Raw genomic sequence first — 17,656 nt, 5'->3', positions numbered from 1 at the left:
TATATATTTATATATTTAAGATATATTTATATATCTAATATATTGCATATTTTACAATTGCTATCTCTGAGAGTTTTCATACAACTACTTCACTTTGTTGTCAATACCTCCTCTATCATCTTTCATATTTGTTTTGGTTTGATCTTAGTTCCATATTTTTCTTCAAGTACTTTGTTAGAAATTTCTTTATTAAATGTGTTCTTAAACACTTTACTACATGCACTACAGAGTGGGTATCACTTCCATTCACTGAAATAATACTGTGCTAAATACATCTTTCAAGTAGCTTGTTAGAAACATCTTTACTAAATGTGTTATTAAACACTTCTATATTTTTATATTTTCTACAAGTGATAGATTTCATTTTAAAATATTTTTAATTGGAATCACCTGTCAATGCAAAAATTTTTCTCCCTATATTATCAAACAATGCATTTTGCTATCCCATTGGTAATAGTCTATAGTCTTGAGAGGTTTGTCTGTTTTTTTTACTGCTTATTGTTAATGGTATATTTCTTGAACTCCTTAGACACTGTTTGTGATCACTAATTATAAATTTGGAGCTGATGCCTACACTAAAGAAAGTCAGAAGGTAATATCTGAAGACCCTGAAACATTATCTAAAGGACCTTTGCTCTCCACTTCAAAAAATAGCAAAATTAGGAGATTTAAAGGCTTCTGTATTCCCCAATATTCTTTTTCAAATTTATTTTTATAAAAGACAATGGTCTTTATCATCTTTTCCAACTATTATACACATATATAGGGAATAAAAAATTTTTTGAAAAACTTGCTACTAACCACTGGAGTGCCACAGTCACACTGTTCACCTTGTTCCAACACTCCATTGCCACATACACTCCTCTGTCTGTAAACTGGCACCTCTGGAACGATGTTCTGAAGACAGTCAAGGCCAGAATTTGAAGCAAAATATTTAAAGTCATCCAAACTACAGGTGCTAAAATCCTTTACACCCTCAGAGTACCTAAAATATAAAAAACATGAGTACAACAAAAATTAATGCTATATATCTCTACATTTCCCCAAACGTATGGTATTTTGAAGAGAGATGGAAAGGGCATTGTTCTTCATGGAAAACAACAAACACACCTTAAAAAATATTGATTGCATTGCTAACATGTTTTAACATGGTTTTTACATTTAATCAAGAAAATTCTTGTAATGAAAAATAAAAATTCCAAAATCTTTTTCTTGTCATCCATCTTGTTTTAAACAAGACTATCATTTACTTATCCTATGACCTTTATTAAGTCTTTAAACATAGCAACTGTGTTATTCTTATTTACCTTCCCAGTGCCAAACAATTGAATTTTGAATTTTTGGCCTCAGTATTTAATATACTTTTTTTCTATTTATATCATTTTTGTATTTTTGTGTAAATAATGACATGCACATGTTTGTATTAACTTTAATAGCATATTTGATCTCCATAATTAAACAGTTTTCAAATAAAAACATGTTGTTTGAACCACACTACAGGAGAGGCCACAGGAGTACCTGTCCTGATGGAGGGACAGAGCTGTTAGCACTGTGGTAGCAGCTCAGCATCCAACCGAAACACAAGAAACAAGATGATTTAAGAGTAAAGACTACGCCCTAGACCAGGGGTTGACAAATTCTTTCTGTAAAGGGCCTGATAATAAATATTCTAGGCTTATATGCCATATACTCTGGTGCAACTACTCAGCTCTGCCATTAGTGCAAAAGCAGCCATAAACAATATTTAAACCAATAAGCCTGGCCATATTTCAACAAAATTCTTTTTACAAAACAAGCAGCCAGCCAAATTTGGCCTATGAACTGTTGTTGCCTGATCTCTGCCCTATACTAAAATCTTCTCTACATCAATTTTAACAGAGCCTAAATTCAAGTCCTGACAAGATCCCCAGATCTCCCAGAGGAGACAGGGTTTGGATGTTCAGTCCTGCCAATTTAGAGGGATTTGGAAATACCTTGAGTTTTCCGTAGATCATACTAACAAAGCATAAAACCAAGAATTTAAAATTCAAAATGATTAGCTAATAAATGAATTGCCTGGTAGGAAAAGAATCAATGATTTTCAGAGGAAGGTAGGAGAATCCACGCTTTCTATTGTATTATCAAAAATATTCAATATGCCAATAGTAATAACAGACATACAAAGAAATAAGAAAATGTGATCTATAGTCAATTTAAAAAAAGCAGTAAATAGAAATCAACACTGAGATGACCCAGGTATCAGATTTGGCATACAGATACTTAAAAGGAACCACTATAAATACACTCAAATAATTAAAGAAAGATGTTTAAATAATTCAGAGAAATTACAGTCTTACAATTCTAGAGCAAGGAAAACTAATTGTAAACAGAAATCAGATCAGTTGTTGCCTGGGGCAAGAGTGGAAGGTAGAAGGAGAGCCAAAGGTCACAAAGGAACTTTCTATGGAGACGGAAATGTTGCATAGCCTGACTGACACTGTGGTTCAGAGATTTATATATATTTGTCAAAAGTCATAAACTCGTACACTTAAAGTATGTAAATTTCACTGTGGACAAATCATACCTCGATAAAGCTGAGTTTTTATAAAGCATATAAATAAAACACTCAAAAAGATGGTGAAATAATATTCTTCTAAGAAATGATTTATCACAGGGGAGAAGAAATAAATTTAGTTATTATCTACTTTGTGCCTTTACAAAAATTGGGGATATCATGGATTCAATAATCAAAGGATAAAATGAAATAAGGAGAAAATATACTGAGTTGATTAGGTCATTATTTGCAGCAGATTTACTGAGCACTTTTCTAGGCAACTGGTATGTAGTAAAATGTAGACCAAGTATCTGCTAGGGGCAAAAAGTATGAACATCGGAAAATAACTATGTGAAATAAGTCAGATCGTTACTGGCATGATAAAGAAAAGTAATAAAACAACATAATGTACAAGGGAATTAAAAATACTATTTTAGAAGAGAAGATATATTTATTTTAAAAAAATACTGTAGCTAACATCTTTCTTATCATGAAAAACTGAATGCTTTTCCCATAAGATTGGGAAGAAGGCAAGGATATCCACTCTCACCACATCAATTCACATTGGACTGAAGTTATTTCAAGTGCAATTCAGCAAAAAAAAAAGAATTACATGAAAATAGATGGACAGGAAAAAGTAAAACTGTTCTTATTCATGGATGACAAGAACTTTGTAGGAAATCTTAAGGAATCAAAAAATAATATCTCCTGGAATTCCTAATGAGTTTAGCAAGTTTTTGCAGCACAGAAAGTCAATCTACAAAAATCAATTATATTTCTATGTACTAGCAATGAACAATTTGAAAATGAAATTAAGAAAACAATTCTACTCATAATAGCAAAAAAATAATAAAATATGTAAGCATAAATTTAACAAAAGTATGTAAACTATAAAGTACATACATTGCTGAGAAAAATTTAAAAATACCTAAATAAATAGGACATACACAATATTCAAGGATCAAAATACTAAATATTGTTAAGATGCTGATTCTCCCAAAATTGAACTATGTAATTGATTAATGCCTTATCAAAATCTCAGCAGGAATTTTCGTAAAAATTGGAAAGTTGATAATAAAATGTATATGAAAACGCAAAGGACCTAGAATAGCCAAAACAATACCGGAAAAGATGAAAAATCTTGGGGACTTGCACTACCTGATTTCAAAATTCAATATAAAGCTACAGTAATAAAAACGGTATGCTTTTCCATTAGGGTAGGCATACAGAGTAATGATATAAAATAGAGATTCCAATAAGAAAAATCCAAACATTTATGATCAATTGATTTTTGACAAAGTTTCCAAGGCAATTAAATGGGGGAAAGATGGGTCTTTTAAACAAGTGGTATTGGAATAATTGGAAATCTGTATGGACAAAATGAAAATGAACTTAAAACATACACAATAAACTCAAAATCTGTCATGAAACTGCATATGAGAGCTATAGAACCATGATTCATAAATGAAAAAAATTGATAAACTGTACTTCATCAAAATTAAAAACATTTTCTTAAAAAAAGGCACTATATGGAGGAAATATTTGAAAATCATGTATCTCGTAAAGGACTCATAGCCAGAATATATAAACAATTCTTACAGCTAAATAAGACCATGAAAATCTCAATTTTTATTTAAAAAAATGGACAAAAGTTGTAACTAGGTTCTTCACCAAGGAAGATATACGAAACTATTAAGCGTGAAAATATGTTCAACATCATTAGCCTCTAGGGAAATGCAGATGAAAACCAATATGAGATAATACTACATACCCACTAAAATGATTCAGATTAAACATACTGAACATAGCAAGTCTTGGTGCTGATGTGGAACCACCAGGACTGGCTATATAATTTGCAGGAGACAATGAAAAACGGAAATGCAGGGCCCCTTGCTTATAAAGCAGGGAAAAAGTATTATTAATGGTACTAAAATGAAAAGCTTTTTCCTTTCTTCAGCAGTTTCTCTCTCAATGGGTCATGGTATTATTTATTTCCAATTTAATATCTTTCAAAATAAATTTTTTAAATTTAAATTATTAACATGAATTGTACTACTCAGCCTTATATTGTACAATGCCAGTTTTAAATGCAAATATCAAAGCATTTAACTTTATGCAGATTCACTGAAATAATAGAATTTTCACGGTTTGTCCCTAGAGGGTGCCTTCAATCTGGCCAGAAGAGAAAAATACAAGCCAGACTCTGGAAGGTAGAAAGGAAGAAGAAAGTTTCCCCAGGCATGGAGAGGCCTGGGGAATGTTAGGCCTATTTTTGGGCTGTGCTCCATTTGCACTCGAAAAGAATGTGTATTCTTCAGTTGTTGGGTACAGTGTTGTATAATTTTTATTTACTTCAGTTTGGTTAATAGAAGTGTATAAGTTCTTAACCAAAAAATTTTTAAAAAGGAAGATGTATATTTAATAAAGAAAATTATCTTACACTGCATCTGGTGACATTGTGCAGATATCTCCTGAACAAAGGCAGGTGTCAGTATCTTCATAACTCAATCCCAGATTAAAGCCAAGCAACTGCACGATACTGATAGTATATGACTCCAAGGATAAACCCTCTGGATACTAAATATAAGGAAAAGTTTTCAAAAAGAAATTAGCTAACAATCCTCTTCAGTTATAAAGAAAATAATATTTACTATAATCAAAAATTAGTATATAAAACTCATGTTTAAAATTTATTAATGCATCTAAGATACCTATGTAGATATAATTGTAGTAGAGTTACATAAGCATTTGGATGTTAGACATTAAACATGAATGAGTAAACACAATAGTTTAATTTCAAAATACTATTACTTAATGACAATACCAGCTATCTTAGCAAATCTGATAGAGTCTTAAACATCACATTGTATTGCTTTGAATTATTTTACACAAAAGACCTTTAATATTTTATTTTAATAATCAATTCTACATTCTCTTAATAGCAGGTAGCCTCTAAAATGGACCCCAATGACTCCTGCCTTCTTTTATTTAAGTTCTTGCATATTCCCACTCCATGGAGTATAGGCTGGACTTACGGACTTGCTTCCAATAAACTGAATACAGCAGAAGTGATGGGTAATCATTTCCAAGATAGCTTATAAAAAAGACTGACTTCCTGGATTCTATGTCTCACTCTCCCTTGCTCTCTCTGGGGCAGCCAGCTACTATGTCATGAAGTAGGCCTATGGAGAGGTCTATATGGGTGAACTTGGAAACAGACTTTCTAAAGTCAGCCAACAGCCACATGACTGAGCTTGGAAGCAAATCTTCACACGTTGAACCCTGAGATAACTACAGCCCTAAGTGATAGTTTGATTTCACCCACTAAGCTGCTCCTAGATGCCTGACCCATAGAACTGTATTGTTTTCACCTGCTAGGTTTTGGTATAATTGGTTATGTAGCAATAAAAAATTAATCATCCTCAGTAGGTATTGTTGTTCTTCTTTGAATCATTTCCAAGTTCTGCACACAGATGTTTATGGCAGCTTTATTCATAATTGCCAAAACTTGCAAGCAACTATGATGTCCTTCAGTAGGTGAATAGATAAACTGTGGCATATTTCAGACAATGGAACATTATTTAGCACTAAAAAGAAGTGACCTATCAAGTCATGAAAAGACATGGAGGAAACTTAAATGCATATTACTAAGTGAAAGAAGCCAATCTGAAAAGGCTACATACTGTATGATTCCAACTATATGACATTCTGTAAAAAACAAAATTATGGAGACAATAAAAAGATCCATGGTTTTGGTGGGGAAGGGATAAATTAATAAGCAGAGCACAGAGGACTTCTAGGGTAGCAAAAATACTCTGTATGATACCATAATGATGGATACATATTATTTGTCCAAATCCATAGAATGTACCACACCAAGACTGAACCCTAAGGTGAACTATGGACTTTGGGTGATTTTGATTGGTCAATGTAGGTTCATCCTTGGTAAAAAATATACCATTCTGGTGAGTGATGCTGATAACAGAGGAGGCTATGTATGTATGGGGGCGGGGGTATGTGAGTAATCTACCTTCCCTTCAGTTTTGCCGTGAACCTAAAACTGCTCTAAAAAAATACTCTCAAAAAAAACATAGTTGGTTCCTGATGGACCTGAAGTGAGAAAGCATTGTGAGGGAGTGGCAAATAAAGAACAGTTCAGAGGAGAAGATGTCTATGATCCATGAAGATGTTTCTAAATTTTCTATCCCACATATTGCCCTGGGTTGCTTATTGTTCAACTATAGCCACTAAGAGGTAAAAAACAACAACCAACTGATGCACCAGACATTTCAGTCCACCTTCAGAGAAGAGATAGTAATTTCCTTTACTGGAAGACTGCCTGAACTCAAGCAATGCCTCCATCCTTTATCCCAGCTTTTGATCAAAAGAAGTTCTTAAGACAAAATACAAGGCCTTGCTAGGACACTCTTTATCCCCTTTGGAGCTAAAGACATCATTAATAGAAACCAAGGAACACATTTCACTTCTCAGAAGACACAATACTGGTTTCTTGAAAAAGATATTCAATATACCTTTCATGTTCCTGATAGGTTCCAGATAGTTGGCTTAATTGAGAAATATAACGGTCTCCTCAAACAATTCCTTTTCAAATTCTAGTCCAGCAAATGGACCTCTAAATGGGTGTCTATATATACAGTTTTCATCTCTCTTAATTGAAGGATGCTTGGTTGACTTGAACCTCAAACCAACTTTAAAACACTTTCCCATTGCCCTCTCCTATATTTAATGGGGGTATGTCTTGCCTCCAGGTAAATATAGACTCACTATATATGAGGCCCTTTAATTATGTCTCCCCTATCTTTATAATTTTTTTTTATCTTGCCCTATACCATAAGGGCTGGAGGCCAGATCCAGGCTGCATACTCTCCTGGGATCTGTTAACCATAGATTTCCCCATGGCCCAGGCAGCTGCTAATCTGATATGAGACCGATTTGAGCCTAAACTCCTACCACTACAGAAATAAAACTGTCAAGAGCAGCTGCTTGACAGTAGCCCAGCATCATGGGCTACACAGACAGCAAGCTCAGAAAATATAATAGAGTCCCTAATATCAAAGTAAGAAAACCAATAAATTTCCTGGGTTCAATTTGTGCCATAAGAGAGGCAGTCTTTGAGCAGGCCTGGGGTGGAGGTTTTAGTGTCTGGGGTAAGTTGTTATAATTGCTTGTAAAGGAGGTATAAATTGATCATAAGTGATGGTTTTAGAGGTTTCTCTAACTAATTAAAATGAGATTTAATGCATGTGCCTTTTGACAGCTATTTCAGCTGTGGTGTGAGAAAACGTGTGTGTGTGTGTACATGTGTGCACTTATTTACATATATGTTAATAAAGTCATTAGACAATGGGTAAAAGCAATCAATAAGACAGTGATACTGTGATACTTAATGAATGAGGAAACCACAAATTGAGATGGTTGAACAACTTGCACCAGAATACACCTAGAAACTAGGTCTCATTTCTAATCACAGAATGAAGGCAGATACAGAATATAAGAAGAACTTTTGGTCTCCAAACATTCCCCAAGTTACCAATGTCTTTAAGGCAAATAGCCCAAAACATCTCTGCTACCTTCTCTTCAAGGCTGCCTTGTATCAGACATGGAGGGGTCTAGGATGTGTTCACAAATAGGTGAACTGCACCACTCTCCTTACAATCCACCCAGAAATCCCAACCAGTAGTGACTGGCCAGGCTTCTCATGGCTGAGACTCCATTACATTTATGGAATGTTCAAGAGCACATTTCCCAGCATGATAAATGTTGCCGAGGAACCTCCGTTGTCACGCAAACCTGAGACTATCTGTCAAACCACAGAGACCACAGTGAAGTTAGCAGGCCTCAACTTAGCTTTGTCACAAATTTTACTCTTAATCTCTTTTCATTCTACAGATACTTGTTAAGGGCCAACTGAGAATTCAGCACCAATTGCTAACATTTGTGTGCCAGGTCCTGTAATGAGCTATTTATGTTTATTAACACATTTAATATTCACAAAGACCCTATGAAGTAGGTACTAGTCTTACTCCCATTTTACAAATGAGGGAACTGAGGAACAGAGAGTAACACGCCCAAGGTCACCCACCTGGGAAGTGGTGGAGCTGAACAGACACCCAGGAAATCTGCTTATACACTATCATGAATGTTATAACAAAGACACAACCCCTGCCCTCAGGGAGCTTCCACATAACAGAAAATATAAAGGTAAACCTTTATGTTGAGTGAATGGTTTAGTAAAAAAAAAGACAGAGATTGTCAGAGTGGATTAAAAAACAAGACCCAACTATAATTTGTCTACAAGAAATCCACTTAAATGTAAAGACACAGATAGATTAAAAGTAAAAGGATGGAGAAAGATATACAGGCTTACACTAATCAATAGAGAGCTGGAATAGCTATGTTAATATCAGACAAAGAAGACTTCAGAAAAAATAAAATTATCAGGGATATAGAGGAGCATTACATAACAATAAAGGGGTCAATTCTCCAAGACATAACATTCCTTAATGTATATGCACCTAACAACAGAGTGCCAAAATTCATGAGGCAAAAAAATGACAGAAAAGGAGAAATAGACAAATCCACTGTTATAGTCAGAGACTTCAGCATCCCTCTATCAGTAATTGGCAGATATAGCAGGTATAAAATGAGTAAGCATATACTTGAATTGAACAGCACCATCAATCAACTAACTAATTGATATTTATAGAATACTTCATCCAACAACAGCACAATACACATTCTTCTCAATCTCACATGGAACATTCATCAAAATAGACCCACATTCTATGCCATAAAACACACCTCAACAAATTTTTTTAAAAAAGGAAATCATACATAGTATGTTCTTAGACCACAATGGTGTTAAACTAGATATTAGCAACAGAAATATATTTGTAAAAATCCCAAAATATTTAGAGATTAAATAGCATATTCCTAAATAATACATAGGGCAAAGAAGTCTCAAGAGAAATTTTAAAATATTTTAAACTAAATGAAAATGAAAACATAATTTATCAAAATTAGTGATATGCAATAAAAGCAGTGCTTAGAGAGAAATTCATAGCAGGAATGAATGTACATATTAGAAAGGAAGAAACATCTAAAACAAATAATATATGCTTCTACTTTAGGCAACTAGAAAAAGAACAAAGTATATCCAAAGTAAGCAGAAAGAAGGAAACAATTAACATTAGTACAGAAATCAATAAAATTGAATACAGAAAATTAATATAGAAAACCAATAAAACAAAAAGCTAGTTCTTTGAAACATCAATAAAATTGAAAAAATTATAATTACCAAGAAAAAAAACGAATGAAGACACAAATTACATCAGAAATGAAAGATAAATAATCTATATTATACTCTCCTTAGCAGAAGCCAACTCAAAGATTATGCAAATATTGGACTAAGCAGAAAAAGACTTTAAAATAACCATGATAAGAACATATATGAGAGTGACATCAGCAAGATGGCAGAATAGGCGGTCCCTTGTTCACATCTTCTCTCAGCAACAATAATTTGGCAGCCATCCATGGACAAAAGTGACTTTGTGGGAGCTTTGGGATCCAGGTAGGAGATTTTGAAACTTCAGTGGAGCCCTAAGCTGAGGAGAGCCACTTTGAGAAGGCAGTTCCATGCCCAGGTGCCAGATCCTGACTATGGTCTTGGGTTACAGATCTGGAAACAGCCATGTCCCTCTGTGGATTTGGCTACAGCTCCATTTGGCTTTGGTCCTGCCACTAGCCTATCCACCAAGGGACCTGGCAGGAGTTACGCCCACCTGTGCCTTGAGTAACAAGTCCATCAACTTCAGTCCTGGCTGTGGACCTGAGCAACCCATGACCCAGCTCCAGCACCAATCAGTCACCAATCCTGCCTGCACAGGGACCATGCAGGAGACACTTATCTACGCCCCTGAGGTGGGCCCTCTGACCTTGGTTCAACTATGGATCCTGAAACAGCCCTAGAACTTGGCTCCAGCCCCTCCCAGCCTGTCTGGAAGCAGTCCTTCCTGCCCAGGATTTGCCAGGAGATACATTTGTCTATGACCCCAGAGGAGGGCCCACCAAACTCAAACCAGCTGTGGATCTTAGAGCAACCCTGTAACCTGGCTCCAGAGTAAGATAAAGGATCCTATAGATGAAATGGTATTTCATATTGTGTATGCATCTGGGTAGCCTGAATAACGTCGTGATATTCCTGAGAGGTTAAGAAACTCTCACAGCCATGGCACAGGAGCAGTCTTGCCTGCCCAGGGACTCAGAAAGACACATGTCCACCCATGCTGCTAGAAGCAGTCTTACGAACCTTGGTCCAACAGCAAATCCTGAAGTGACCCTATAACTCAGTTCCAGCTCCTCTAAGCTGCAGTCCAGGACATTCCTGCCCAACCAGAGACCACTGTGAGACATGCCCGTCTGTGCTCCCAGAGGCAGGCCTGCTGACCTGTCTGACCACAAACCCTAAAGCACCCTGTGACTTGGCTCTAGTCCCACCCAGCTACAGTCCAGAAGCAGTCCTGCTCACTCACTCATCAGTGTCCACAGAAGCAGGCCCACCACACTCAGTCTGAATTTTGAACCCAAGGCAGCCCTGGGACTTGGAGCTAGCCCTTTTCAACCATGGACTAAGAGCAGTCCTTCCTGCCCAGGAACCTATCAGGAGGCAACCCTGTCAGTGTCCACAGAGGCAGGCCTTCAGAACTTGGTCTGAGTTGTGGACCCTGAAGCAGCCCACTGACTCAGTTCCAGCTCCTCTCAGGTGCCGTCCAGGGCCAATCCTTCCCATGCAAGGACTCATTCAGTGACCTGATGGGAACAGAAAAGGCCCATCATCTGTGGACCCTGAGCACACTCTTGTCCCAGCTCCAGCCCTACTGACCAAGGCCCTGGAGTCAGTCCTATTCACCCAGGGACCAAACAGAATCCATGTCCCCTCAAACCCTTGGTAACAAGCTCACCAACCATGGACCCAGCAATAGCCACATTACCCAGCTCCAACCCTGCTCAACTTAGACCCTGGAGGCAATATCATCAGCCTGGGGACACAACAGGAAAGGTCTTCAGCTGCCAAAACTAGTCTGAAATGACTGGAAGAGGAGTTTGTTCTTTCAAATGCTCAGATACTCACACAAGGCTAAAGAGACAGACACACACAAAAAAAAAATCAGGCAAATATGACACCAACAAAGGAAAGTAATAAAGCTTCAGTAATTCACCCCAAAGAAATGGAGATCTGCAAACTGACAAAAAATTCAAAATAACCGTCTTAAAGAAGAGCAATGAGATGAAAGAGAACACAGACAAGCAACTAAATGAAAACAGGTAAATATGAAAGAACAAAATGAAGTTTAATAAAGAAACAGAAACCATAAAAAAGAACCAAACAGAAATTCTGGAACTGAAGAATAAAATAACAGAAATAAATAATTCAATAGAGAGCTTAAACAACAGAACTGTCATGCAGAAGAAAGAATCAGCAAACTCAAGGTCAGGTCATTTGAAATTAGCCAGTTAGAGGAACAAAGGTAAAAAGAATGAAAAAGAGTGAAGAAAGCATACAAGACATAAGGGATACCATCAGGGGAATGAATATATACATTATACGAGTCCCAGAAGGAAAAAGAGAGAAAGAGAGAGAACAGGGAAGAAAGCTTATTTAAAGAAATAATGGCTGAAAACTTCCCAATCTTGGGAGGGAGAAGGACATCCAGATACATGAAGCCCAAAGGACTCCAAGGAAGATCAACTAATGGAGACTACCCTGAGACACATTATAATCAAATTGTCAAAAATCAAAGGCAAAGCAATAATTTTGAAAGCAAGAAGAGAAAAGACACTAGTCATATACAGGGGAACCTCCAATAGGCTATCAGTAGATTCATCAGCATAAGTATTGCAGGCCAGGAGGGAGTGGGACAATACATTTAAAAGGCTGGGGAAAAAAATGGCAATGAAGACTACTTTACCCAACAAAGCTGTCCTTCAGAAATAAACAAGAGATAAAGACATTCTAAGACAAACAGAAATGGAGGGCGTTCATATCACTAGACCTTCCCTACAAGAAATGCTATAGGTATTTCTTCAAGTTGAAATGAAAAGATGCTAATGATATGAAAGCATATGAATGTACAAAACTCACTGAAAAGGTACGAATATTGTCCAATTCAGAATACACTAATACCGTAATGGTGGTGCATAAATCATTTTTAACTTTGGCATAAGCTTAAAAGACAAAAGTATTAAATATAACTTTAGCTATAATAATGTGTTTATGGGTACACAATATATAAAAGATGTAAATTGTAACAGTAACATAAACTGTGGAGGGAGGAGAAGTTAAAGTGTAGAGTATTAATATGCAGTCAAAGTAAAATTTTTATCAGCCTAAAATGGACTGTTATAACTGTAAGAAGTTTTATGTAAGCCTCATGGTAAACACAAAGAAAAAACCTGAAGTACATACACAAAGATAAAGAGAAAGGTATCAAAGCACACCACTACAAAAAAAATATCAAGTCTCAAAAGAAGATAGCAAGAGAGGAATAAAATAACACAGGAACTACAAGAGAGTTGGAAAACAATTAACAAAATGGTAACAATGAGGGGTCGGTCCAGTGGCATAGTGGTTAAGTGCACATGCTCTGCTTCAGTGGCCTGGGGTTCATGGGTTCAGATCCCGGGTGTGGACTGATGCACCACTTGTCAAGCCATGCTGTGGCAGTGTCCCATATAAAGTAGAGGAAGACGGGCATGGATGGTAGCCCAGGGCCAATCTTCCTCAGCCAGAAAAAGAGGAGGATTCGCATCAGATGTTAGCTCAGGGCTAATATTCCTCCCCACAAAAAAAAAAAAAAAAAAAAGAGAGAGAGAGACTCACTTAAGCTGTAAAGATACACAGACTGAAAATGAAGGGATGGAAAAAGGTAGTCCAGGAAAATGGTACCCAAAGAGAACAGTGTTTAGATAAACGTTAAATCAAAAACTGTCACAAGAGACAAAAAAGGTCATTGCTTAATGATAAAGGGGTCAATTCATCAGGAGAATATCACAATTTTAAATATGTCTGCACCCAACGTCAGAGCACTTAAATGTAAAGCAAATATTAACAGAAACGTAGGGAGAAATAGACAGTGATACAACATATTAGGGGACTTCACTACCCTACTTTGAACATTGGGTAGATTATCCAAAAGAAAAGCAACAAGGAAACAGTGGACATGGACAACACTATAGACCAAATGCATCTTAACAGACATACACGGAAAATTTCATCCAACAGCAGCAGAATACACATTCTTCTCAAGAGCACATGGAATATTCTCTAGGATAGATCATATGTTATGCCATAAAAACATCTTAAAAATTTAAGAACATTGAAATCATATCAAGTATCTTTTCCAACAATAGTATGAAAATAGAAATCAATAACAAAAGGAAAATTGAAATTTTCACAAAAATGTGGAAATTAAACAACACACTCCTGAACAATCAATGGGTCAAAGAAGAAATCAATAGGGAAATAAAAAACATCTTGAAACAAAAGAAAACAGAAACAAAAATATCCAAATAAAGAGATGCAGCAACAGCAGTTCTTAGAGGGAAGTTAATAGCAACAAATGCGTACCTTAAAAAAAAAAGAAAGATCTCGAATAAACAACCTAATTTTACCTTCAAGGATCTAGAAAAATAAGAACAAACTAAGGCCAAAGTTAGAAGGAAAGAAATAATAAATACCAGAGCAGAATTAGATGAAATAGAGACTAGAAAGAACAGAAAAGATAAATAAAACTAAGTTGGTTTTTTGAAAAGATGACCAAAATTCACAAACCTTTAGCTAAGGTAATCAAGAAAAAAGAGAGAGGACATAAATAAATAAAATGACAAATGAAAGAGGAGACATTATAAGAAATACAAAGGATTATAAAAGACTACTACAAACAATTATATGTCAACAATTTGGATAACCTAGAAGAAATGGATAAATTCCTAGAAACATACAACCTACCAAGATTGAATCATGAAAAAATAGAAAAGTTGAACTGACAAATAATGAGTAGGAGATTGTATCAGCAACCAAAAACCTTACAACAAAGAAAAGCCCAGAACCAGACAGTTTTACTGGTGAATTATACTAAACATTTAAAAAGAATTAATGCCAATACTTCTCAAACTCTTACAAAAAAATTGAAGGAGATGGAAAACTCCCAAATTCATTTTACGAAGTCATCATTATCCTGATACCGAAGCCAGATACGGGCACTACAAGAAAAGAAAACTACAGGCCAATATCCCTGATGAACATGGAAGCAAAAATTCTCAACAAAATACTAGCAAACCAAATTCAACAGCACGTTAAATGGATCAAACACCATAATCAAGTGGAATTATCCTGGAATGTAAAGATGGTTCTACAATTGCAAATCAATAAGTATGACACACTACATTAACAAAATGAAGGATAAAAATTACATGATCCTTCTAATAGATGCAGAAAAAGCATTTGACAAAATTCAACACCCTTTCATGATAAAAATCCTCAACAATTTAGGGATAGAAGGAATGCACCTCAGTATAATAAAGTCCATATATGACAAGCCCACAGCTCACACCATACTCAAGGATGAAAAGCTGAATGCTATTCCTTTGAGATCAGGGACAAGACAAGGGTGGCCACTCTTACTACTTCCATTCAACATAGTACTAGAAGTCCTAGCCAGAAGAATTAGGCAAGAAAAAGAAAAAAATGTCATCCAAATCAGAAAGGAAGCAAAATTGTCTCTGTTTGCAGATTACATGATCTTATATATAGAAAATCCTAAAGAGTCCACCAAAAAAAAAATCAGTTTTGTTTCTATAACAATGAACTGTCTTTAAAAGTATTTAAGAGAATAATCTCATTTATAATAGCATCAAAAAGAATGAAATACTTAGGAATAAATTAAACCAAGGAGGTTAAAGATCCCTACACTGAAAACTATAGGACATTGGTGAAAAAAAAATATTGAAGAAGAAATTGAAGAAAATTTCACAAATAAATGAAAGATATCCCATGTTCATGAATTGGAAGAATTAATATTGTTAAAAATATCCTTACTATTCAAAGGTATATAGAGAGTCAAAGCAAGCCCTATCAAAATTCCAAAGCAATTTCCACAGAAATAGAAAAAACAATCCTTACATTCGTATAGAACCACAAAAGATCCCAAACAGCCAAAGCAATCCTGAAAAAAAGAACAAAGCTATAAGCAACACACTTCCTGATTTCAATTATCTTACAAACCTATAGTAACCGAAACAGTATGGTACTGGCATTAAAAACAGATGTGGTTCCTCCCTGTTCAACAGAGAGCCACATCTTCTTGTGCAGTGCCAGCTGCATCTCTGAGATATGAAAGTGAATGTCAGAGCAAAGATTTAGCCATATTGGGCTCCTGGTAACCAGGGCTGCTTTTGACTCTGGCAATGTGAATACTGTCACCATCAATGACCTCTTCATTGACCTTAACTACATGGTCTACATGTTCCAGTTTACTTCCACCCTGTATATGTGTGGGTTTATTTCTGGGCTCTCTATTCTGTTCCATTGGTCTATAGATCTGATAGTTCAATGGCACAGACAAGGCTGAGAATGGGAAGTTTGTCATCAATGGAAAGCCCATCTCTATCCTCTGGGATCAAGATCCTGCCAACATCAAACGGGATTATACTGGTGCTGAATATGTTGTGGAGTCCACTGGTGTCTTCACTACCTTGAAGAAGGCTGAGGTTCACTTGAAGGAGCCAAAAGCATTATCATCTCTGCTCCTTTTGGCAATGCCCCCATGTTTGTGATTGGCATGAACCATGAGAAGGTATGACAACTCCCTCAAGACTGTCAGCAAGGCCTCCTGCACCACCAACTGCCTGGCCCTCCTAGCCAAGGTCATCCATGATAATTTTTGCCTCATGGAGGAACTTATGACCACAGTTCATGCCATTACTACCACCCAGAATACCATGGATGGCCCCTCTGCAGATCTGTAGTGATGGCTGAGGGGCTTCTCAGAACATCATTCCTGCTTCTATTGGCACTGCCAAGGATATGGGCGAGGTCATCCCTCAGCTGAATTAGAAGCTCTCCAGCATGGCTTTCCATGTCCCCACACCCAGTGTGTTCAGCTATGGATCTGAATTGCTGCACAGGGAACGCTGCCAAATATGATAACATCAAGAACTTGGTGAAGCAGAAATCAGAGGGCCCCTTAAAGGGCATCCTGGTCTACAGTGAAGACCAGGTTGTCTTCTGTGATTTTAACAGTGACACCCATCCTTCCCCCTTGGATGCTGGGGCTAGCATTGCTCTCAATAACCACTTTGTCAAGTTCATTTTGTGGTTTGACAATGAATTTGGCTACAGCAACAGGGTGGTGGACCTTATGATCTATAAGGCCTCCAAGGAGTAAGAACCGCCTGAACCACCAATCCCAGTGAGAACACGAGAGGAAAAGATAAGCCTTTAGCTGCTGAAGAGTCCTCGCTCTAACTCAGTCCCCTAACATACCAGAATCTCCCCATCTCACACTTTCCATCCTAGATCTCTTGAAGAAAGGGAGGGGCTTAGGGAGCCCTACCTTTTCATGTACTATCAATAGAGTATACTGTACCCCCACCAAAAAACAGACCTATAGATCAACAGAACAGAAAAGATAGCCCAGAAATAAACCCACATATACATTCAACTAATCTTTGACAAGGGCACCAAGAATACACGATGAAGAAAGGATAATCTCTTGAATAAATGGTGCTGGGAAAACTGGACAGCCAGATGCAAAGGAACGAAACTGAATCCTTATAGTACACCATTTACAAAAATTAACTCAAAATGGATTAAGGACTTAAGATAAGGCCTGAAATCATAAAATTCCTAGAACAAAATATAGGTGAAAATCTTGACATTGGTCTCGGCAACAATTTTTGGGTATGAAACCAAAAACACAGGTATAAAAAGCAAAAATAAACAAACAGGACTACGTCAAACTAAATAGCTTCTGCACAGCAAAGGAAACAATCAACAAAATAATAAGGTAATCTATGAAATGGGAGAAAATATTTGCAAACTTT

General features: G+C 36.4%; 1 protein-coding gene and 1 pseudogene across 4 annotated transcripts in view; one reads left to right on the top strand and one right to left on the bottom strand.

Annotated features, from left to right (window-relative positions):
- Positions 1-17,656, bottom strand: part of LOC131394054 (disintegrin and metalloproteinase domain-containing protein 5-like) — a 601,035-nt gene that overhangs the window by 95,459 nt on the left and 487,920 nt on the right. For all 4 annotated transcript variants that reach the window (XM_058525261.1, XM_058525262.1, XM_058525263.1 and 1 more), the window contains 2 exons: positions 4,974-5,110; positions 802-985 (listed from right to left, as the gene is read on the bottom strand). In XM_058525261.1, coding sequence (XP_058381244.1) covers positions 802-985; positions 4,974-5,110 — 321 coding nt within the window. The remainder of the gene's footprint in view (positions 1-801; positions 986-4,973; positions 5,111-17,656) is intronic.
- Positions 15,955-16,998, top strand: LOC131393850 (glyceraldehyde-3-phosphate dehydrogenase-like; annotated as a pseudogene).

This window comes from Diceros bicornis, chromosome 29, assembly GCF_020826845.1.
Source record: "Diceros bicornis minor isolate mBicDic1 chromosome 29, mDicBic1.mat.cur, whole genome shotgun sequence".
Taxonomy (NCBI): domain Eukaryota; kingdom Metazoa; phylum Chordata; class Mammalia; order Perissodactyla; family Rhinocerotidae; genus Diceros; species Diceros bicornis.
The sequence above is the reverse complement of the archived record's forward strand: the minus strand, read 5'-3'. Positions and strand labels throughout refer to the sequence as shown.